The sequence below is a fragment of the Odocoileus virginianus genome, chromosome 2 (assembly GCF_023699985.2).
Source record: "Odocoileus virginianus isolate 20LAN1187 ecotype Illinois chromosome 2, Ovbor_1.2, whole genome shotgun sequence".
Classification (NCBI taxonomy): domain Eukaryota; kingdom Metazoa; phylum Chordata; class Mammalia; order Artiodactyla; family Cervidae; genus Odocoileus; species Odocoileus virginianus.
In genome coordinates, this window is record NC_069675.1 from 14664004 (window position 1) to 14687450 (window position 23447).

General features: G+C 36.8%; 1 protein-coding gene across 10 annotated transcripts in view; it reads left to right on the forward strand.

Annotated features, from left to right (window-relative positions):
• Positions 1–23447, forward strand: part of BIRC6 (baculoviral IAP repeat containing 6) — a 210646-nt gene that overhangs the window by 22434 nt on the left and 164765 nt on the right. For all 10 annotated transcript variants that reach the window (XR_011491208.1, XR_011491210.1, XM_070476650.1 and 7 more), the window contains exons 2-8: positions 7080–7261; positions 9243–9380; positions 15174–15367; positions 18102–18213; positions 20093–20175; positions 22054–22276; positions 22358–22518. Coding sequence is in view for 8 of the 10 variants with exons in the window: in XM_070476650.1 (XP_070332751.1) it covers positions 7080–7261; positions 9243–9380; positions 15174–15367; positions 18102–18213; positions 20093–20175; positions 22054–22276; positions 22358–22518 (1093 nt within the window). In the remaining 2 variants the exon portion in view is untranslated. The remainder of the gene's footprint in view (positions 1–7079; positions 7262–9242; positions 9381–15173; positions 15368–18101; positions 18214–20092; positions 20176–22053; positions 22277–22357; positions 22519–23447) is intronic.

A 23447-nucleotide genomic window follows, 5' to 3' on the forward strand; every position in this document is an offset into this window, starting at 1 on the left:
CAGCTGTAATTATGGATGTCTGTTTCTCCTTTCAGTTCTTGTTAATTTTTGCTGAATGTATTTTAAGTTCTGTTAGGTGTATCTATATATTTAGGATTGCTTCATGAATTGACTCTTTCATCATGTAATGTCCTCATTTATCCCTGGTGATTTTCTTTGTTCTGATCTTTGTCTCATCTAAATATGACTATTCATCTTTCTTTGATTAACATTTACGTGATACATCTTTTTACCATTTTAGAATGATAAAAGTTTCTTTTAGACATCATAGAATTAGATTGCATGTGTGTTTTAAATTCCAGTTTTTTCATTGGTGTACTTAGGCTATTTATGACTAATGAATAGTTGAATTTTTATTTAGATGCTCCATTTTATTATTTCTTTCCTCTTTTTTCCTCTATTTTTCTCTTTCTGCTTTTTTGGCTTGATTTTTTTGTTTTAACCTTATCAGTTGCTTTTGTGTGTTTTCATAGTTACTTGAAGGATTGCAATATATATTTTTCTCTTAGACTATTTAGAATCAGTATTTTACCACTTTAAGTGGAATGTAGGAACCATACCACCCTATTGTATCCTCTTAAGTTATAATCGACTTATTTTTTATATATATGTGACATTGAAGACTATCAGACATTGTAGTAATTTTTGCTTTCAGTTATCAAATACATTTAAAAGACTGAGTTGGACAATCATCACTTATATTTACCCAGATACTTACCATTTCTGTAGCTCTTCCCTCATTCTTGATACTCTGTTTGTTTCTGAAATAATTTCCCTTCTCTTTGATGAACTTCTTTTTGTGATTCTTTCTGAGCAGGTTTGCTGGCAAAATTTCTAGTTAGTGTTCCCTAATCTGACAGTGTCTTTATTTTACCTTCATTCTTGATGGATTTTTTTGTTGAATAGAATTTCTTTTTTGCAGCACTTTAAAAATTGTTCAATTCCAAGTGAACTCCATGATTTTTTTAATGATCAACGTGCTTTTATTGTAGTTATTACTTACCTATACTTTACATATTCTCTGGTTGCTTTCAGGAGTTTTCTTTGTTAGTTCTAGTTTTAAGTTTCAGCACCTTATTGTGTCTGGCTGTGAATTTTTAACTTATTATCTTTGTAAAATTTCTTCTGCCCCCAAAGAAAATCTGTACTAATGCAAGTCATTAGTGTCAGTCAGGAATCTGCAAACTATGGCCTGCCACCTTTTGAGCTCTCTGCCTGTCTCCTGATTTTATAAATAAATGCTACTAGAACACATCTACATCCATTTATTTACGTGTTTCTTTTGTAGTACAGTGGCAGAGTTGAGTAATTGTGAGAAAAGACCTTAAATTCTATTTGATTTTTTTATAAGAAGTTTGCTGATAATCTGGTATGCTGCTACTACTAAGTCACTTCAGTCGTGTCTGACTATGTGTGACCCCATCCCTGGGATTCTCCAGGCAAGAACACTGGAGTGGGTTGCCATTTCCTTCTCCAATGCAGAAAAGTGAAAAGTGAAAGTGAAGTCGCTCAGCCATGTCCGACTCTTGGCGACCCCATGGACTGCAGCCTACCAGGCTCCTCCGTCCATGGGATTTTCCAGGCAAGAGTACTGGAGTGGGGTGCCATTGCCTTCTCCGTGATAATCTGGTATAGTTGGAGGAAATTTGAGTGTTCCTTATGAGGCCTTAAATACTATTTGATCTTTTTATAGGAAGTTTGCTTATATCTGGTATAGCTGGAAGAGTTTGAGTGTTTCTTCTCTTAAATTTTCTGCTTGAATTTCTTTTTAAACTTTATCTGTGTAGGGTTCAAAGTCATTTTACAAGTGTCTTCTAACAAGGTGCAACATGTGGTATAGAGTGGATGTAAGAGTTTTTCCCCTCTATTTAAAAACTGAAAAATGACTTCTTAGCTGATTTTCCTCAAAAACTTCGAGAAATTTATCTTCAGGCATTTTAAACTCATAGGGTAAATGAAGTATAAATTTCTGTTGAATAACTGGTTTATGTCAAATTGGGACTTCAGTTTTTTAAAGGTAGCCTTGGGAATTTTAAATATAGGTTATAAGTTTTTTTTTTAATTAATGTTATTTGCAGCATTAAAATTTGTTGACAGTGTTCCATAGTAATACTTCCAAAACCATAAAACAAAGCAATATGAATAAAAGTATAATTAACATATAGTTTCATACAAGATTTTGAAAAGATATTTTCTTACTGAGAGCTCAAACATAGGTTTCTTCATTTCTTCATATCTGTTATGAACCTTTATGCACTTAAAATTGTTATTCTTATAACTGAAAATAAATGTTGATTTTTACCTCCCATTGTGAAACCTATGCTTGTTGTTGTTGTTTTTCTTTTTTTTGCTGTACAAATACTCAGTTCTGGATCACACTTAAACACACATGGATTTCATTTTTTTCCCAAATTAGAGAATTTGTGTCCTTGGTCTTATTTTTTGTTAGGTAAAAAAGACTTGCTCAAACATGTTAAGTCGGTGAAAAGTTCTCTAAAATATTCTTTGTTCATTGCAGGATATATTTTCTTCACAGAAATCTAGAACTTGTTTAGGGGGTAGATGTAAACAAGAGAACATTTCAGGCAAAGATGGGTTCGATAAAGGACAGAAATGGTATGGACCTAACAGAAGCAGAAGATATTAAGAAGAGGTGGCAAGAATACACAGAAGAACTGTACAAAAAAGATCTTCACGACCCAGATAATCACGATGGTGTGATCACTCACCTAGAGCCAGACATCCTGGAATGTGAAGTCCAGTGGGCCTTAGAAAGCATCACTATGAACAAAGCTAGTGGATGTGATGGAATTCCCATTGAGCTATTTCAAATCCTAAAAGATGATGCTGTGAAAGGGCTGCACTCAATATGACAGCAAATTTGGAAAACTCAGCAGTGGCCACAGGACTGGAAAAGGTCTGTTTTCATTCCAACCCCTAAGAAAGGCAATCCCAAAGAATGCTCAAACTACCGCACAATTGCACTCATCTCACACGCTAGTAAAGTAATGCTCAAAATTCTCCAAGGCAGGCTTCAGCAATACGTGAACCGAGAACTTCCAGATGTTCAAGCTGGTTTTTAGAAAAGGCAGAGGAACCAGAGATGAAATTGCCAATATACGCTGGATCATCGAAAAAGCAAGAGAGTTCCAGAAAAACATCTATTTCTGCTTTAGTGACTATGCCAAAGCCTTCGACTGTGTGGATCACAATAAACTGTGGAAAATTCTGAAAGAGATAGGAATACCAGACCACCTGACCTGCCTCTTGAGAAACCTGTATGCAGGTCAGGAAGCAACAGTTAGAACTGGACATGGAACAACAGACTGGTTCCAAATGGGAAAAGGAGTATGTCAAGGCTGTATATTGTCACCCTGCTTATTTAACTTATATGCAGAGTACATCATGAGAATTGCTGGTCTGGAAGAAGCACAAGCTGGAATCAAGATTGCCGGGGAGAAATAACAATAACCTCAGATATGCAGATGACACCACCCTTATGGCAGAGAGTGAAGAGGAACTGAAAAGCCTCTTGATGAAAGTGAGAGAGGAGAGTGAAAAAGTTGGCTTAAAGCTTAACATTCAGAAAACTAAGATCATGGCATCTGGTCCCATCACCTCATGGGAAATAGATGGGGAGACAGTGGAAACAGTGTCAGACTTTATTTTTGGGGCTCCAAAATCACTGCAGATGGTGACTGCACCCATGAAGTTAAAGGATTTTTACTCCTTGGAAGGAAAGTTATGACCAACCTAGATAGCACATTAAAAGGCAGAGACATTACTTTGCCAACAAAGGTCCATCTGGTCAAGGCTATGGATTTTCCAGTGGTCATGTATGGATGTGAGAGTTGGACTGTGAAGAAAGCTGAGCGCCGAAAAATTGATGCTTTTGAACTGTGGTGTTGGAGGAGACCTTTGAGAGTCCCTTGGACTGCAAAGAGATCCAACCAGTCCATCCTGAAGGAGGTCAGCCCTGGGTGTTCATTGGAGGGACTGATGCTGAAGCTGAAACTCCAATACTTCGGCCACCTCATGCGAAGAGTTGACTCATTGGAAAAGACCCTGATACTGGGAGGGATCGGGGGCAGGAGGTAAAGGGCACGACAGAAGATGAGATGGCTGGATGGCATCACCGACACGATGGGCATGAGTTTGAGTAAACTCTGGGAGTGGTGATGGACAGGGAGGCCTGTGTGCTGCGATTCATGGGGTTGCAAAGAGTCAGACACGACTGAGCGACTGAACTGAACTGAGATGTAAATAAAATCTTGAGCATACTATGCAACTGCATTAACAGGGCTCTAAAGTTCTCAGGCTGAGTAAAAGATTCAGAGAAAGAGTCTGTGGTGGGTTGTATTATTTTCCCTCAGATTTTATGTGCTCATGGGAACCTCAGATTGCGACCTTATTTAGAAACAGGGTCTTTGCAGGTGTAATTAGTTAAAATGAGGTCATATGAGGTCAAAGGGCCTTTAGGGTAGGGTAGTATGGCTGATGGGAGAAGGCAGTGGCACCCCACTCCAGTACTCTTGCCTGGAAAATCCCGTGGACAGAGGAGCCTGGTGGGCTGCAGTCCATGGGGTCGCAAAGAGTCAGACACGACTGAGTGACTTCACTTTCACTTTTCACTTTCATGCATTGGAGAAGGAAATGGCAACCCACTCCAGTGTTCTTGCTGGGAGAATCCCAGGGACGGGAGCCTGGTGGTCTCCGTCTATGGGGTCGCACAGAGTCGGACACGACTGATGTGACTTAGCAGCAGCAGCAGCATTATGGCTGATAATCAGTTGACTGTCTTCCTGCTGCGCAGCACAGCAAGTCACTGCTTACAGATGGCCTTTTGTCACTCAGGTCAAAAATACTGGGAATGGACTCGTCTGAATAAACATGGTCCTGTTACATGCTCCGTGGGCCTGAAAGACTTCTGAAGTCATTGCCAATAAGGCTGTTTGGTCGCTGTGCATTGCTTTGAGTGCTCATATTATATAATGTAAGGAATTAAAACAACAGTGTTGACTTTTTTTGTTTTGATCTATTGAATTCTGCGGTGGCATGGAAACCCAGTTGAAAACCCTGGTGTAGATTTTCACATTTTATACCTCTGTAAAAGTTTTAACAAAAAAATGGTTTTTATAGCTCCTTACCTAATGACCTATCCCTAAAACAAAACAATTTGTAGTTTGTTTTTTTTTTATTTTACAGTTATGTGTGGAAGGCATGGCACATGTGGGAAATCTCTGCCTTCTGCTGAATTTTCCTGTGAACCAATAACCTCTATTAAAAAAAAAGAATAGTCTGTTTTAAAATTTGAAACTATCTTTACAAGTTCTTACATAATTTTACTCTGAGTTCCTATAGTTTGTATGATTTCTTGTGGCTTTACCTAGAGATGAGAAGTGGTAGGTAAATATCCCTGTTTTATTGAATTACAGAGATTATTTTTCTGTATGCTGACATACATTTCAAACTAATAGATCTGAGAATGAACTATAGAAATTCCATGAATGTTTCTTTGTTTTATGTAGATAATGAATAAGTTTCTAATCAGTTTTGTAATGCCTCCAAGAGTTTGAGAGAGCTATAATAATCTGAGATTAAGAAAGCTAACCCTAATATTCATTGATTATAACATGTTTTATAGTCCTCCTAGACATTGATGAGTAGGGCCCTGATTTATCTCTTTTCTGCTTTTGTATCACTGTGCAGTAACAGTACCAAGATCAGGAATGTTCTGTAGACTTGTGGTGGGAGTTTAGAATAAGGTATACTGACTGGTGGCAGAATTACTTGGCCACAGAGAAGTTTCTTCACTAGTACAATTAAATTTTACAGTTGATCATTTTTTTCAAGTCTTTTTATAGAGACTGTATTCATGACCGTGTTTAACATTAGTCTTCTTATAAATTAAAATGTAGAAATTAGTGTTATCTTTTCCAAATTGTGCTTTTTGGTTTTATATTTAAAACTTTCGTGTTTTGCTGTCTTTTGTAATACTCCTTGAAATTCTGCTCTTAATTTATTCTGATAAATTTTATGGTTAATGTATTCATTTTCTATTAAAATACTCTTCTGATATTGATTCAGCAGAAACTTCAGAGAACATTGATCTTCGGTAATAGTTGACTGGTTTTTCAGTGGTAGTTGAACTAAGAAACTTTACTAGTTCTCTTACGTTATAGCCATCTTCCATAATTTTATCTCAGATATGTATGTGTGTGTACCCAGTCATGTCTGTCTGTTTGCAACCCCAGAGACTATAACCTGCTAAGCTCTTCTGTCCATGGGATTTCCCAGGCAGGAATACTGGAGTAGGTTGCCATTTCCTCTTCCAGGGAACCTTCCCGACCCAGGGATTGAATTTATGCTTCTATCTCCTGCATTGGCAGACCTATTCTTTACCACTAGTGCTACCTGGGACTGGGAAGCTATCTTCCCACCTGGGAAGCATATCTTAGGTATAAAAACCCAAAAGAACTTTTGAGGTCATTACCTAGAAACTGTCCACATTGACTTTATGCTTAATGACTTTTGTAGGGGAAGGGGGAAAGATGTAAAAAAATACTGAATATTTATTTATTTTAATTGCAGTATAGTTGATTTACAAGGTTGTACAGTATTGGATATTAAAATTTTTTTTTCCAAACAAATTATTTTGAAGTAATGTAATACAGATAACTTCCCTATAACCTTTACCAAGTTCCACTAATTTTAATATTTTAAATGTTTTACCACATTTGATTATCATTCCCTCATGTGTACATACATACTACTTTTGCTCACTTGTAAATAGGTTGCATTATATCATATTCTTTTATCTTTTACTATTTCTATGTTTATTTCTAAGAACAATGATATTTTCTTTCATATCAGCAATGTAGTTTTCAAGTTCTGATAATTTCATATTGTTACTTTAAGCTACAGTACATATTTCAATTTAATCAGTTCTAATAATGCCCTTTAGAGAATCTTTTCCTAATCAAAGATTATATGTGGTATTTAGTTGCCATGTAAGCATTTATTTTAAAAGATCTATTGGTCTTAAAATCTTCAGTGTTGAATTTTTGTTCTTTTAACAGCTAAACCAGGTGGACAGGTGAAATGTCAGTATATTTCTGCCGTGGATAAAGTAATTTTTGTGGATGATTATGCAGTAGGGTGTAGGAAGGACCTTAATGGAATCTTGTTGTTAGACACTGCTCTGCAAACTCCAGTTTCAAAGCAAGATGATGTGGTTCAGCTTGAATTACCTGTCACAGAGGTAAGTTGAAATAAGTATCAGTATGCTTTTCCACTTAATGCAGTTTCAGACTTACTAGTTGTTAAATGAAATTAGGTTGTCCTTTGAGGATATTATCTACATACGCCTATAAAAACAAGGAATTGTGAATTGTACAGGTTAAACCACTTTAACAGAAACCCCAAAATGCAATGGCTTAAACAAGATAGTTTTTTCTAGTAACAGTACAAGGCCAAGTCTAGGGACAGCTTTGCTTCCTGCAACACTGAGCTTCCGTCTTGAGCCCAAGACTGCTGCCTCAAGTCTCATTACCTCCCAGTCTTAGGGGAGGGAGGACAGAGGGCCCGGGGCACACCGGCATTACCCGCCTTCCTTCCTTCCTTTTCCTCTTCCCTCCCTCCCTCATCCTTCCCTTCTCTCTGCACCCTCTCCTTCACGTTTCTTATTCTCTTTTACAGACTGGTTCACATGTGCCGTTTTCATATTCAGTTAATTCATTGGCCAGAATTTAGTCATATGGCCACATTAAGCTGGGTGGTTTTTTCTTTAATATTAAAAAAGAAGACATAAATATTAATGGACAACCAGTAATCTTGGCTATGTAACATGTTTCTTAATAATGCCAGATTAAAATTTCAGCATACATATTTTTTGTGTTACATGTTTATTACTTAATTTATAAGTGTATCCTAACAAATCATTTTGTGTATGTTGATGTTCATATCATGTAATTTAAAACTATATTTTTCAGATTTATCAGACTTTAAATCATTTTAAAAATATAAGAGATTATAATGTTGTATTCCTCCAGAAAGTGAGATATTATTTCTGTTTTTATCCCAATTAGTTGATTATTAACTGTTTTGTGTTTGGTGGATTGATGTGATTAGTTGATAAAATCAGTATAGCTTATTTCCCATTTTTAGGACATGCAAAGTGTTGCTGTGTTGGTCAGTGTCATATCACAGTCATCTAGTGTGTCAATATTGAAAGCATTTGCTGAAGGTCTGAGTTTTGAAAACAGAGTAGCCATCTTTTTGTCATCAGAATATCTTGATGTGGGGGCATGTTAAAATCTTTGGACAGAAAATTAATTATAATTAGTTCTACTTGTATTGAATATTTTTTCCCCTCCTACTTTAAGGAAATTAGACCTAATGATATCTTAATAAAGCTGATATCTTCTATGCATTGTAGTGTACAATGAAAGATGTTACCAAACCATTGGGTTTTAAAAGGAAATACAGAATTACAATAAAATTGTTGAACATTTATATAAAATGGACCCTGAAGTCAATATTTAGCTAGATATTTAGCCTACTTCTGCCACCTCTCCCACCTTGCCAGCTCGTGATGTCTGTTGCTGGTTTTCTTTCTTTTTACACAAATAATTATAGTTGTCTTGTTCATGTAATACTGTTCGTAGTTCTTCCACCATCCCAGGTACCCTTTCCTGTATCACATTAGTTTCTCAATGTCTTGCCTAAAGTGTGTGGTCCTAGGTTTGGTTGGACTAGTGTGGATGTGTTCTTTTCCATATATTGGCCATATATTTCTATATTTAATGTAGTTCATATTGAATATGTGGGTAACAATGCAAAGGGCTTTTTTTTAACTACCTGATAACTTAATGAGTGACTCCTCTTACGGCTTTACATAGTAAAGCTCCCTGAGGGACTTTGCATTTGTCTTTAAATTTTTATCTCTTTTATTTTTGTTGATAGTTTCAGCGTGTCCAGTTTTTTCTGTCTTGCTTTGCTTTATGAAAACTTCCATGTATGGAGATTTTGCTATGTGATACTATGCTGAGTACATTGCTTTATCTCATTTAATTTTGTAACAGCCTTGCAAATCATTATTTGGTTAGCTAAGTTTGTTTAAAAAAAAAGTAAAAGTAGTAAATTTTCATATAGTACCTTTCAAAATTAAAATATTTGTGTAAGAATCCAAATTAAACATTTTTGGTATGGTTAATTTTTTGTGATCATCTTTTTTTATTTAGGCACAACAGCTCTTATCGGCATGTTTAGAAAAGGTAGATGTTTCTAGTACGGAGGGTTATGATTTGTTCATCACACAGCTCAAAGATGGTTTGAAAAATACATCTCATGAGACTGCAGCAAACCACAAAGTTGCTAAGGTAAGAAGTTAAAAAAAAATTACTTTGTTTAGGGATATAACAGAAAGAACACTTCCATACTTCTGCCTTTCTCTGTTCTCTCTGCACTGATGCCTAGGGTGGGAGATAGTGCTTTGAATTAAATCCTTGGCTATACTTCATTAATTCTCCTGCATTTTTCTTTTAAGATTTTTAAAAAAATTATAAATGTAATAGAGATACAATTTTTGTATTGAAGTATATAAAGTAGAAGCTGTTTTCTAAAAAATTTTTGCCTTTGTAAGTATGTTTTTTCTCAAGTCCAGTTGAAATTATACTAAAATACTGTGATGTACCGTTTGGACTGCTCAGTCTGTTTGGATTGCTGTAGTGAAATACCACCGACTGAGTGGTATTTCTTCTGGTTAAGTCCTTCTTTCTGGGATGTTGCTGGTACCTTCTCACTGTGTCCTTATATGGTGAAAAAGGCAGAGGATCTCTCTGGAGCCTCTTATAAAAGAGGGCTCCACCCTCATGACCCTAAGTACCTTCCAAAGGCCCTACCTGCTAATAGATTCCCATTTGGGGTTAGAATTTCAGCAGATGCATTTTGTGGAGACACAGCCATTCAGATTATAGCATATAGCTTGCTTTTTTTCATTGAAGAATGTATATTGAGGATCTTTTCATATTAGTGCTTGTATATCATCTGCATTCTTCCTAATATTTATATTGAAGTTTATTTTATAAATTCACCATGATTTTATGAATCTTAATTCCATTAGTGGCACATTTTATTTAGTAAGGACAGAAACCACATTGTGCACTTCAACAGAGAGAGTTTATTGTAAGAAATTGACATAATATGTGTAAGAACCAAAAACGTGGAAAAAAAAACAAACCCTGAGGTAACACAGATGGTAACTGTGGGAAGCAGCACTCATTTTGGTCTGAAGAACAGGATGTTCAGGTTTCAGAACCTAGATCCTTGAAAACTTAAGAGAAGAGCCTCTGTGGATCTGGGACTTCAGACTCCTGAGGTGGAGTTGTTATCCAGTAGGAACCTCAGGAGCTTGGAACCTGATGAACTGAGACTCAGATTTCTGAAGAGAGGCGCTACTTGGCTGATGCTAGTGCCTCTGAGGGAGATATATGAGACTGGTCCTCGGAGTGCTAAAAAACAGAACAAAAAAACCTCTAAAGATCAGAGGACTCAACTGTTGCCACCAGGTCCTTTGCTAACATGATGTTGACAGCAATGACAAGTAATTTAGCAAGAAGCAAGTCGTCTTCCCGTATCACGCTTTCCAGTTTCCATCCTGTGTTCTTTTGTCAGAACTTAACAGTCAGGGAACTGGTTGGTAAAGAGGAAATAATAGTTTATAGTATCCCAGCCCCAATATGACTGAGAAGAGAGGAAAGGCTAGGTTTGGACCTGAGAGACAGTAGCTTAATAACTGGCACAGTCTGCTCCTTTGGCTGCTTGTCATCTCCATACATACCGTCTATACGTGTTTGAACTTTCATGCAGCAAAATTGTTATGCTTTTACTTAACAAGAGGCTCTGTTCCTAAAGAGGAAATGAAATGAAGCTTGTCTCATCCTGTCCCCAGAATAGGCAGACCCAAAGTTTCAAAAGATATTTTATCCATCTGTAGGTGATAATTAGCTACTCTTAAAATTTATAGTTTCAAGTGTTTAGGTAATAGAGCTGTGCTACCTCAACACTAAACCTAGATTAAACCCCTCTAAACCTAAACACTAAATTAACTGCAACAAAAAATTCTTCTGTAAAATAATGAGTTACCTCTCTGTGTCTTTATCTATCTAAATCTTCATCCATCTATCCCATTTATGTAATGAGAAGAAAATACATATAGTTACCATATCCCTCATTTCTGTAGTTGTGTATAATATAAAGATGATATTCTTGATATTTACAACCTCCTTCTCCTAGCTATTCCATACTCCCTTTGTCCTTAACCAGCAATGTAACTGGTCAGGTGTCTTTATACCATCAAGTGACCTAAGTCTTCAGTCTTGCAGGATTCAGATTCTTTGTGGTGCTGTGCTAAGTTGTTGTAATTGTCCTTTCACTCTTGTGTATTGGATGTGGAAGAGCTTATTGGATTCACCTTGGAGAATCTCTTGGATTGTAGTTAAATTCTCCTTGCTTCTGTTGTTTTCCATCAATCCAGTTTCCCCTGTCAGTTTTAATCATATCAACCAGCAGAAGTACCACCCACTTTGTCTGATGATTCAGTGACAAGTTGTTGTTGTACAGTGTGACTTTTTTTTTTAAGGTATACACTATAGTGATTTAATGTATATTGTTGTTCAGTCACTAAGTCGTGTCCGACTGACTCTTTGCGACCTCATGGACTTCAGCACACCAGGCTCCCCTGTCTTTCACTATTTCCCGGAGTTTGCTCCAACTCATGTCCCTTGAGTCTGTGATGCCATCCAACCATCTCATCCTGTCACCCCCTTCTCCTTTTGCATCTAGTCTTGTCTAGCATCAGGGTCTTTTTGAATGAATTGGCTCTTTGCATCAGGTGGCAAAGTATTGGAGCTAAAGTTTCAGCATCAGTCCTGCCAATGAACATTCTGGGTTGATTTCGTTTAGGATTCACTGGTTTGATCTCAGTGACAAGAGGAACCTAAAATTGCTGGATAGCAGTGTTAACACTTAATTCAATGTAACCATTGTTGGACCCTTGGTGGAACGTTCCTTCCTTGTCACAAGACCTCTAGAGCCTAAAGCTTAAAAAAAAAAAGCTGTGAATGAATTATTAAGTATAATAGCAACCCTGCTGGGAGAAGCTGTATCATGTGTTTTTTGTTGATTGAAAGCATATGCATAATCCTGTAAGGTTAGAACTCCAGACTTTTAAGCATCTCTCCCAATTAGTACTGAAAATGAGTCTTTGGAAGGGCACACACCTTTTTGTCAGGTCATCTCCTTCTGTAAGACACCACAGTAAGACGGTTCAGTTTCATGGGGCAAGAGCCCATTGTTGCCCCCTACCTCTTCCCCTACCTCCCCACCCCAAAGCCCCTCTCCCCCATCTTTGAAGTGCTTTCTTAATGAGAAGCAAAAAGCAAAGTTGTATGGAATACTTTGTAGTAGTTTAATATGGCAGAAGCATTGTGAGCAGAACAGATAAATGCAGAGTCAAAATACATATCTACAGTGAAGACAAATTGCTGTCCCATCCATAACGGAAGAAATCTAATATAATCAACCTGCAATCAGGTAATTGGCTGTTTCTTCTGGAAAACGGTGTCCCATTGGTGGCTTAACTTTGGTATCTGCTATTGGCAGGTTAACCTGCAGTTAGCCTGCTTAGTCTTGGTGAGAGCAAGTTCATGTTGGACCTGTGCATACCCTCTGTCTCTGTTACCATGGCATTTTGCATATAGGTTCATTGAGCAAGCACTGGCGTGGTTATGGTGATAGGGTGAGTGACATTCATATACTGTGTATAATTTTCCCATTTCCTTTATAATGGATGCCTTTTGATGAGCATTCATGTATTTCACAAATATTTTCATACTGTGTTTATTTGGAGAGGTCTGTCCATAGACCTTTACCCTTGACTTCCTTGTTAACAGTCTTCCAGTCCTGATCTTTCCAGATGTCTGAACATCCAGCCAAAACCTTAGCCACTGTCCATTAATCACTGAGGACCTTTACTTCTGGTCACCTCTCAATCCAGACAAAGAGAACAGTCCAATGTACTGGTTGAAGTTCTGCCCACTGAAAAGATTTGCCTTCATCCCTGTCCTGACTAGGACTGTGGTGCTGCACCCATCTGTTTTGGTACGGCACTTTTATAATGTGAGAACCATCGGTATGTCAGACCTAAAGGTTTTCTTCCTCAATTATCCCATCATAGGGAGTTCTTGTGAAGCCATCAGTGTGGAATGAGAAGGGGCTATTGTCAGAACAGGTATTGTAGAAATCTCAGCTCCTTGATTACTCAGCTGGTTCAGCACTGAATTGCTGTTTTGACTCTCTCAAGATTGGTTTCTTGTAAACCGCTTAATGAATATTAGCCCTCATGCCCAGTAAGACATTTGGTGTATCAGATAACACCTGTTTGTGAGGGACAGCTCTGATTGCATGCACATTTGTCCCATGGGTAGACACATTTCTATCAGAACTGACTACTAAGAGGCCAGGGGCTGTTTCTCAAGAGAAGAATTGTTTACGGGAGAGGGCATGGTTTTGTCCTAGCATCCTGCTACATTATTGTCCCAGAGACTCCCTACAGCATCTTTACTTGGAGCAGATACTTCTGGTGTCACTGAATATGCTCACAAGATACACATTGTAGAGCATCTTGTGATTCAGCCTGGGTGTGCTGAGGAACCTCTTATTCTGTGCCTTATGTATTATTTGATGATTGAGTTACAGCAACATTCTCAAACATGCTGAACACTGGGTCCAAAATCTCCTTAGGCCCACTGAGCATTGTGCCTCTTTTTCATGGTTGTAGCAACTTTTCTTTCACCTTGGAGGAAAGATCCTGACATGTCTAGCCTACTGGATCTTTAGAAGCTTCACAGAGATTTTAGGACCCTGAGATTTTCTGGGGATACTGATTCTCTCTGGCTTGCATGTGTACTAAGGCATTTAAGTTCCTTGCTCCTTTCCCCTCATCTGGACCAGTTACTGTGATGTTACTAATACAATAGACAAGGTGCTGATCTGCAGGATGTTGGGTTGATCAGGATCTCTGCAGATTAGATTTTGGTAAAGAGCATGAGTCCTAGGGTAAGACTGCAGATTTACTGTTTCTGCCAGGTAAAGGCAGCTTACTTTTGGATGGTCCTAAAAGTTAGTGTAGACAAAAAGGTATCTGACAGAATTGTAACTGCCTACCAAATATCAAGGGATTTGTTAATTTGCTTCAGTAAAAATACCTCATCTGAAACATCAGCTGCAGTTGAAGTCATGATCTGATTTTATAATCCACGGTCGTCATTCAAGATCCATTTACGTTTTGTATGGGCTGATCGGTCAGTTAAATGGAGTTGAGGTAGTTTGATTACCCCTCTGTCAGGTCTGTTAATGTGACATTAATCTCATAAATTTCCTCAGAATGTGGTATTGCTGTGGTTTAGTAGCTTTGTAGGAAAAAAATGAAAGTTATATGCTTGACCTTTCTTCCTTTAGTAGTCCAAGAGGATCAGAGGAACAGTGTAGGAATTTTTCTAGTTGCCTGCTCTATTTCCACTTATACATTTGGGAACTAGAGAGATAGCTGCAAGATAGATATGGGGATCCACAGAGCTCACTGAGCTTTGGGCCAAAATTCCGGTAGTCACTTTACCATCGTAAGTCTCCACTTTGATGAATGGACCGCAGTGATATTTTAGGTCAGTTCAGTGTCACTCTCTTGTAGGGCCTGGAATATCACACAGCATTTCCATTCCCTAGTGCGCAGTGACTGTAGTGAGTGTCCACAGGTGCCTTTGAGGAAGGCTTGGGGTATGATTCGCAGTGGAGAGTTGGGGCATCGTTGTGGGATCCTTTCTCAAGGGGACTTGGCCTCCCTTTCAACCAAAAGGCTCTGAATCTATGAACAGATGAGGTCTAGAAACAAAGCAAGAGTCCTTTTTTCTCTCTCATCTGGGTCTAAACGTTCTTTTTCAGGATGGTTAATCTCATTTTTTATGTAATTGCAGGTTCTTACTTTGAATTATAAATTAATGGAGTAAACTGACTTGAGACTATAAAGAGTTATTTATCTTATAATGTATAAATCAGGGTTTTGGTAGAAACTATTGAGTATGTTTTCTTTTGCTTATACTCCTGTTTTCTTTCAGTGGGCCACAGTTACATTTCATCTTCCTCATCATGTGTTGAAGTCCATTGCCAGTGCCATTGTGAATGAACTTAAGAAAATAAATCAAAATGTTGCTGCCTTACCTGTGGCTTCCTCGGTGATGGACAGATTGTCTTACCTCTTACCTAGTGCACGTCCAGAACTTGGGGTGGGGCCAGGCCGTTCTGTGGACAGGTATGAACTTGCTTATAAAGAGATGTGACGGTAACATTGAATTGACTAGTGTTTTGATTAACAAAGAATAACTTTAAATTTGATTATTATTTTAAAAATTTCAAAATATTTTTGAAAATCACTCAGATTTATTTCAATAAACAAACTGAAATGAAGTAAACTACTCCTTGAATTGCTATTGTTAAACAGTTTCTTTTGGTGCCTGGAAGGTGTTTAAGAGGATGATGAAGCTATATTTTTTAAATTCTAGTTTTGTAATTGCTTAGTAAATATTTGAGTTGTTAATATTATAACTATTCAATATATAAGAATTATTTTGCCTTGATCAATTTTGTGACCTTTGGCATAAATTTTGGTAAATTAAAAGACCGTCCCAGAATTTGAATATAAGAGCCATATATTATTTCCAACTTACAAAATGGACAGAGTTAAGAGACGTCCCTGGTGGTCTAGGGACTGTGACTCCGAGCTCCCCCTGCAAGGGGCCTGGGCTTGATCCCTTTTCAGGGGGAAACTAGACCTCACAATCCACAGCTAAGAGTTTGCTTGCCTCAACTAAAGACCCCACCTGCCGCAACGAAGACCCAGTGCAGCCAAATAGGTAAATATTCTTAAAGAATGGGCAGAGCTAAAAAAGCACTCAAGGGCAATTTTGTGGGCTATTTGTCTGTTTTGTTTTTCTAGGGCAGTTTCGAATTAAGGTTTTTATGCCACCTGCCCAGGATTTAAAGTGTGTAAAAAAGTCATACCTCAATCATTGTTTTCTTCAATAGAGATTTCTTGGAGTTCTGTTTTATAGAAAACTAAAAGTCAGTAGTGCATTCATTGAAAAATTTAAATGATTTTTATTTGAGAAAATATTTATCAGTACTGAACTTTAGAAACGTTTTGCTGAGTTACTACATTTAGCGATTTTGATAAGTTCACATTTGCCTTCCCATGTAGCATTTTGCATTTTCACTTTTTCATTGAATGTGAATTTAACTGCTCATATTCTTTTCTGAAGTACATTTATAAAGAGTACGTGCCGATGTAGCAAAAATATTAGTGAATGAGTTAACCTTTAACTTCTGTTATCTTAATATAGCTTTTTCTTTTTTTTTAATTGGCTGTGCCACGTGGCTTGTGGGATGCTAGTTCTCCAACCAGGGATTGAATCCGGGCTCTCACCAGCTAAACTGTGGAGTTCCAGCCACTGGACCACCAGGGCATTCCCATATTCTCTTATATTAGTTTGCAGTATTTTTAGTTTATCCTTTTGTAAACCGAAACTACTTAATCAGTTGCCCTTTTTTGTGAAGTGTTTTTTTTTATTATGTACGTAACTTCTATTGGTTGTTAACATTTGGGAAGTATTTTTATATTCCATAGTAACCCTGCTGTGTCTCTAACTTTTGGGCAAAGTGTAGAGACTGTCCTTTTTAATTTTAACTGTCATGTAATATGTCTTTGGCTATCATTAAAATATTCTTTGCCATATGTCTGGAGAAGAGGAAAAAAGGAAGGATATGTACTTAGAATCCGTGTTTCTTGTCTGAAAGCCCTTCCTATCTTTAGATTATAATTTCAGAGCTATTTTCTTTGCAATCAGTAGGAGACTTTCTAAAGAAATTGGTGTAAGCTGTGGTGAATTGTTTGTTTTAGAAAATGCATTCTTTAGATGGGATTTTCAGTGTTTCTGGAGGTGTTAAAATATCTCAAAATACTAATTTTGATGTAGTCTGTGGTTTTTATTTCATTAAATATGATTCTAGGAACCCTTACGGAAATCTTGATGAACTCTGAGGTCTGTTGGAGGTTTAAGTAAGGGTCTACTGGATGCTATTGCTGTTTTTGGTAGTATAACTTAAGTGGACAGATTTTCTGTTCTGAATACATGAAGATGACTGTAGCCTGATCAAACAATTGTTTTTTCTTTTCCAAATCAGGACACAACTATGAGTTAAACCTAAATCTCATTAGCAATATTATAGGAAACCATGTAGTAATTTAAGGGAAGAATTTAAAGAAAAATATTTTTCTGGTCTCATTGTGATGAATTTTACCACTTTCTTTTATTGAATCAGTTTCTCTTCTGTGTTAGGAAGAGGAACTTTGCATACTGGTCCTTTCTTATTTGAAGCTGTGTGGACTTTTTCTAATTTTGATAGTCTCTTTTAAAAAGATATTCTGGTATTGTTGTTACAGGTTCAGTCTCAATGAGCTAATTATTTTAATGAAAATATGTGAAGATTTCCTTTTTTTTATAACCCCCTGAAAAGTACAGATTTCCTGGAAAAGGATTTCCCTCGAGAAAGAACATATAAATTGCTTTTCTACCTAAAAAAAACTTAAACTAGAATATACTTTTTCGATATGATTGGGGTAAAACTACTGTTCCTTTGGCTGTGATTTTATCCATTTATGCATACTTGTCACTTGATGAAAGCATAGGGTTCTGTGCGTCTACATTTTCAGATTCTCTGCTCTTTGATCGCTATTATGCAACATTGGTTAATTTAATCTACCCATGGAATTATCTGTTGTAGCCATCTTATGTTTCTTTATCCCTCTTCTGTTTGTGGGAAATTCCTAAAACTTAATATTTCAAATTTATAATACAAACTTGAACTTGGTCATTAAACATTCCCAGTTTTTGTTGATAATCCAGTAAGCTTTTTTCTTCAGTGGTAAGTAGTAGTGTCACTGTAATTTGATGCCTAACTTTTGTTACAAAAAGTATGTTTACTTTTAGATCATTGATGTATAGTGAAGCTAACAGACGGGAGACGTTTACCTCATGGCCTCATGTAGGGTATAGATGGGCACAGCCAGATCCCATGGCTCAAGCTGGATTTTATCATCAGGTAAATAAGGCTGTTGAAAAATGTTTTTCCATATGACTTTGTAGCCTTTAGTGAGACTGTCAGCGTTTAATACTTTTTCAGCATGTATATTATTTTATGGACATGGCTCTGCTTGTGTGTCTGTAATGTGAGTTTTGTTCTTACACCTTTCTTTGATCGTGATACTCACTGGCTCTTCCCTATATCACATACTGTGTATGAAAGGTGAAAAGGTTAAAAAAAAAAACTGAGTTAATGCCTTATAACTATTTTCTTGCAGATTGCATATTAATATATGTTATATTTAATCTGTTTTTATATATAATCATCAGCAAACAGGCAGTATTTTCCAGATTTGTGTCTCAAGAAGTGTTCTCTCTAGGTGTGTGTTTTTCAGTTTTGACTTACGCATTCATGACAGAGGAGTTTATCTATTAAGATCGTGCGATAAAAGCAGTACATGGCAGTTACTCTGGAGATTTTAACTTTATTGGGATACGAATCACCCACATGTTAGACAGCTGTGGGGGCCGCAGTGCAGGTAGTACAGTGAGCTGAATACATATGTTTTGAAGAACTGATTAAGAAATGTGGAAAGAGAAATAATTAGGGGAAAGAGTCATCATTTCATGTAGGAAAAGAGGAGGGTGTACAGTGTAAGGATGGGTGTGAGAAAAAGACACGAGAATGGGACGTTACAGAAAACTTCACAGAGCCAGGTTAGTAGAGCAAGTTAAGAAAAATGAGTTTAGATTGGCATAATAAACCAATTAAAGGAAACGTCAACTGAGTAATGTTGACTGGCTCACCAGTGCTTAGCCATTGCTAAAAAACTAAGAAATCAATAATTACATGTCAGTTTACATAAGACATTATTTAATTTTGGAACTAAATTAAACTTTGGATACACTGAAGTTATTGTCATAAAGAACATTAAGAATAATTATTCCTTCATTACCTTGAAGTGTTCTTGGAGTATCTTAAAGTAAGAGTATATCACAAAACCAAGATATTTGAAGATTTGATTCAAAGTCCATCAGATTTCCAGTTAAAAATAGATTTGTTTGGAGCCCAGCTAGTATTAGAATTATTGAAATTATTTCCCTAAATTAAGGATTGAATAAGGACTATTTTTCCTAATAATTTATCTTCCTTATTTTTTGGTATTGTTTCATATAACAGCCTCTGTTAAGTCACAGCTTGATATTTTTTCCGTTGAGTTGTTGCTCATTGATTCCATTTTTTTCAAAGAGATCAAATCATAGGTTTTCTAGAATCTTCCACCTGTATTAGGGGCTGATTAGTTTCAGTCTTCTAAAAAATATATTTACACTAAGTAGAGTGAGTACTCAAAAATATTTTTAGTTTTCAAAGGTATATTTCAGTTCAGGTTTTGATTTTATATATATATGTATGTATGTATGTATGTGTGTATCATCTTGTCCTAAGTGTCTTACTTAAGGAATGTTACATGAATTATGTTCACTTCATTTTTTATTAGACATAAAAATTATGTTTATTCTTGCTTATATAGTAGCATAGAATTCAGTTTTTCTGTTAGAATAAATCTGTTAGACTATTTCCTCTTGTATACGTAACTATGTTTAAAATACTTTAGTAGTACAAGTATAAGATGCTGGACCAGAGATTGAGACTGTGTGTCTGCATATTTGATTCAGTGGTTGTTTGCTGATGAAACAAAATTTTTCAAACAAAGCAGCAAATATATAAACATTTGGGGATTAAAACTATATTGTTGAAGCCTAACATTAATAGTATAGGCTAATTTTCTTTTCCTCAATATGGAATTTTACCTAAAGTTATGAACTTATTTAGAAGAATTTTTGTTAAGCTATTTTAATATTGACGAACCTTTTCTGTTTTCCTTACAAATTTGCAGCCTGCCTCATCTGGAGATGATAGAGCCATGTGTTTTACTTGTAGTGTATGTCTCGTTTGTTGGGAACCTACTGATGAACCTTGGTGAGTCTTGAGTTTTTGAACATGATAGGCTAAGTTCTATGAATGTGCTTCTATATCTTATTTTTTCTGATCTGTATATTAATATTCTTGCCTTTTGTCGTCTCTGTTTTTACCTCTGTTCTAAGAGAATGAGGTAATGCTGTCTGTGCTCTGTCATATCACTTGGCATACAGGATCTCTGAGGTCTGTGATTTCCCAAGGTCTGTACATGTTAGAAGCGCCAAAGAATGGAAGTATACTCTGACTGAAAACTAGAAGGCTATGACAAAATAAATTTTAAAAGCATGATTAAATTCAGCAGTTCAGCCTGTTCTTTTGTGGGCAGCTTATCACTAGGGAGTCCATGGAGGGAGGGCCTTATGATTTACATTTCTAATTTTAAAGTAATTCTAAGGAGTCTGTTCTGGTGTGTAAAATTTGAGAACTTGGTTAAACATTAGAGATCATGTATTGGAACCTCACTTTTACATAACTACCCTGAGGCCCTACTAATAGAAATAGTAATAATAGCAAACATTTGTATAATGTGATTTATCAGGTACCACCTTATGCACAACATGAATGGTCACTGTAGTGAAAAACTGGGAAATCTTACATGCATTTTGGGAAGGGACTAGATGAATAAAATATATTTATATAATTGACTGATCCAGCAGTTAAAGGAATGAACAGTTCTCTATTTATCATCATCAGTACATTATTATATCAAAAAAGCTGTTGTAGAATGAACTGTATAATAAGCTGTTTATTTAAAGTAAACAAAACTGTTTATTCTGTATGTATATGCTGCTGCTAAGTCACTTCAGTCGTGTCCAACTCTGTGCGACCCCATAGACAGCAGCCCACCAGGATCCCCCCGTCCCTGGGATTCTCCCAGCAAGAACACTGGAGTGGGTTGCCATTTCCTTCTCCAATGCATGAAAGTGAAAAGTGAAAGTGAAGTCGCTCAGTCGTATCCGACTCTTAGCGACTCCATGGACCGCAGCCTACCAGGCTCCTCCATCCATGGGAGTTTCCAGGCAAGAGTACTGGAGTGGGGTGCCATTGCCTTCTCCACTGTATGTATATATAAGGGTATAAATTTATAAAAGTATTTTAGGAGTATAATCATGGCTATCTGGATGTGGGATCGGAGATTACTGGGGTTGGATATTAGGCCTGAAGTGTATCTTTTGCTGTATTTTATATAGTCAAATGTCACTTATTTAAATAACATTTTAATTAAAAAGTTAAAACTCGGATAAAGTTAGAAAAAATAAGGTTTAGCTATGACGGAATCCATTTCAAACATCATGTGCCTGGAGATGCCATGTAAGAGCATTTATGTAAGACACCTTGTTGTATTACAAATTGTCCAGGATTTATATATGGATGTAGGTAAGTTGTAGGTGCAGTGTTGTTAAAGTGAGTGGTTAATATGTTACAGTAATCTCAGTAAAGTGGAAATTTTTGGTATTTGAGTCTTTAATTAAAGAATGTTGTTGTTGTTCAGTTGCTGTCATGTCCGTCTCTTTGTGACCCCGTGAACTTTAGCACACTAAGCTTCTGTGTCCTCCACTATTTCCGTGAGGTTGCTCAAATTCATGTTCATTGAGTCGGTGATGCTATCTAACCGTCTTATCATCTGCTACCCCCTTCTTTTGCCTTCAGTCTTTCCCAGCATCAAGGTCTTTTCCAGTGAGTCGGCTCTTTGTATCAGGTGGCCAGAGTATTGGAGCTTCAGCTTCAGCAACAGTCCTTCCAGTGAATATTCAGGGTTAAATTACATTGTTTTTTGTTTTTTTTTAAAGAAAAAATATCAATAGAGTTCTCTTTTAGTGTTACAGACTTAACAGCTTAGTTCCTAAGTAAACTTTCCCTTCTTTAATTTGTGTAAAGGTCTGAACATGAGAGACATTCCCCAAACTGCCCGTTTGTGAAAGGTGAGCATACACAGAATGTACCATTGTCGGTCACTCTTGCAACAAGTCCTGCACAGTTTCCTTGCACGGATGGAACTGACCGAATATCTTGCTTTGGGTCCGGGAGCTGCCCTCACTTTTTAGCTGCTGCAACAAAACGAGGAAAGATCTGTATATGGGATGTTTCCAAACTTATGAAGGTATGTTTTAATTTTGAAGGAACAAATCAGTAACTGAAAAAAAATCAGTTGTAAATTTAGGCTTTTCATTTATTTGTTTAGGTGCACTTAAAGTTTGAAATTAATGCATACGATCCAGCAATTGTACAACAGCTTATTCTGTCGGGAGAACCAAACTCGGCAGTCGAATCCAGGAGACCAACTTTGGCATGGCTGGAAGACTCCTCTAGTTGCTCAGATATACCAAAGTTGGAAGGAGATAGGTGTGTAAATTTGTTTTAATAATACTTATAGAAATTAAGTGTTTTCTCTTCCTAAATAGTATATTCTCTTAACTCTAAAGAGACAGCATTTGATCAAGAGATTAGAGAGAGTGTCACTGGTTAGAAATCCGAAAGAAAGAACAGTACAATTCCTGAAATAAATTTTCATTTATCAACACCACAGTCTGTAAAACATATTTTATTTTGTCTCAATCCATACCAATGGAAGAATCACTCTATTGAAATATAAATTCTAAATAATGAAATCCTTGGATCAGACTTGTAATTTCACTTTCTACTAAATCTTTTCATAGAGCTGTTGAATCATTTGGTTCATTTTTCCTTCTTTCATTCGCACCTAAAATATAGAAATGGTAATCAATAGTGAAATAATCTGTGGTTAGGCTAGATAATCTCATTTTATTTAAATGTATTAGTAGTCAGCAGTGAGTTGAGGTACAGTAATCACTGCCAGTGAAAGATTCTGGTAGACTTGTGCTGGATCCTCTTCCATTCAGCCTTTCTGGAGATTCATGATTTCTGTGGCTCTATTAGGTCTGTGCAGGGGAGAGGGAGTCAGAGTATAATCCCACGTCACCCAGTTGTTTCCCAAGAGGCGCTGCAGTTGTAAACTCTGAACTGGGTTGGATTATAGAGCAACATTTGCGATGGTCCCATGGAGGCAGAATGAAGGGTTCCATAAGCCGCTTAGCTGGTCTTAAGCAATAGCTGCTACCATTTTGTAAGATTCTGAAGGCAGTAATGTGAAATGGAGCCTGCGTAACTGTGATCAGATGTCTTGTATGGAGATCTGTCATTTCACTTGCAGGGCTTCTTGTGTTACTGATGTGTGATTGGTGTTACACCACAGTGATTTAATCATTTTGCCTCACTGTTTGTTTGGTAGTAAAACTTTTCTAATGGAGATT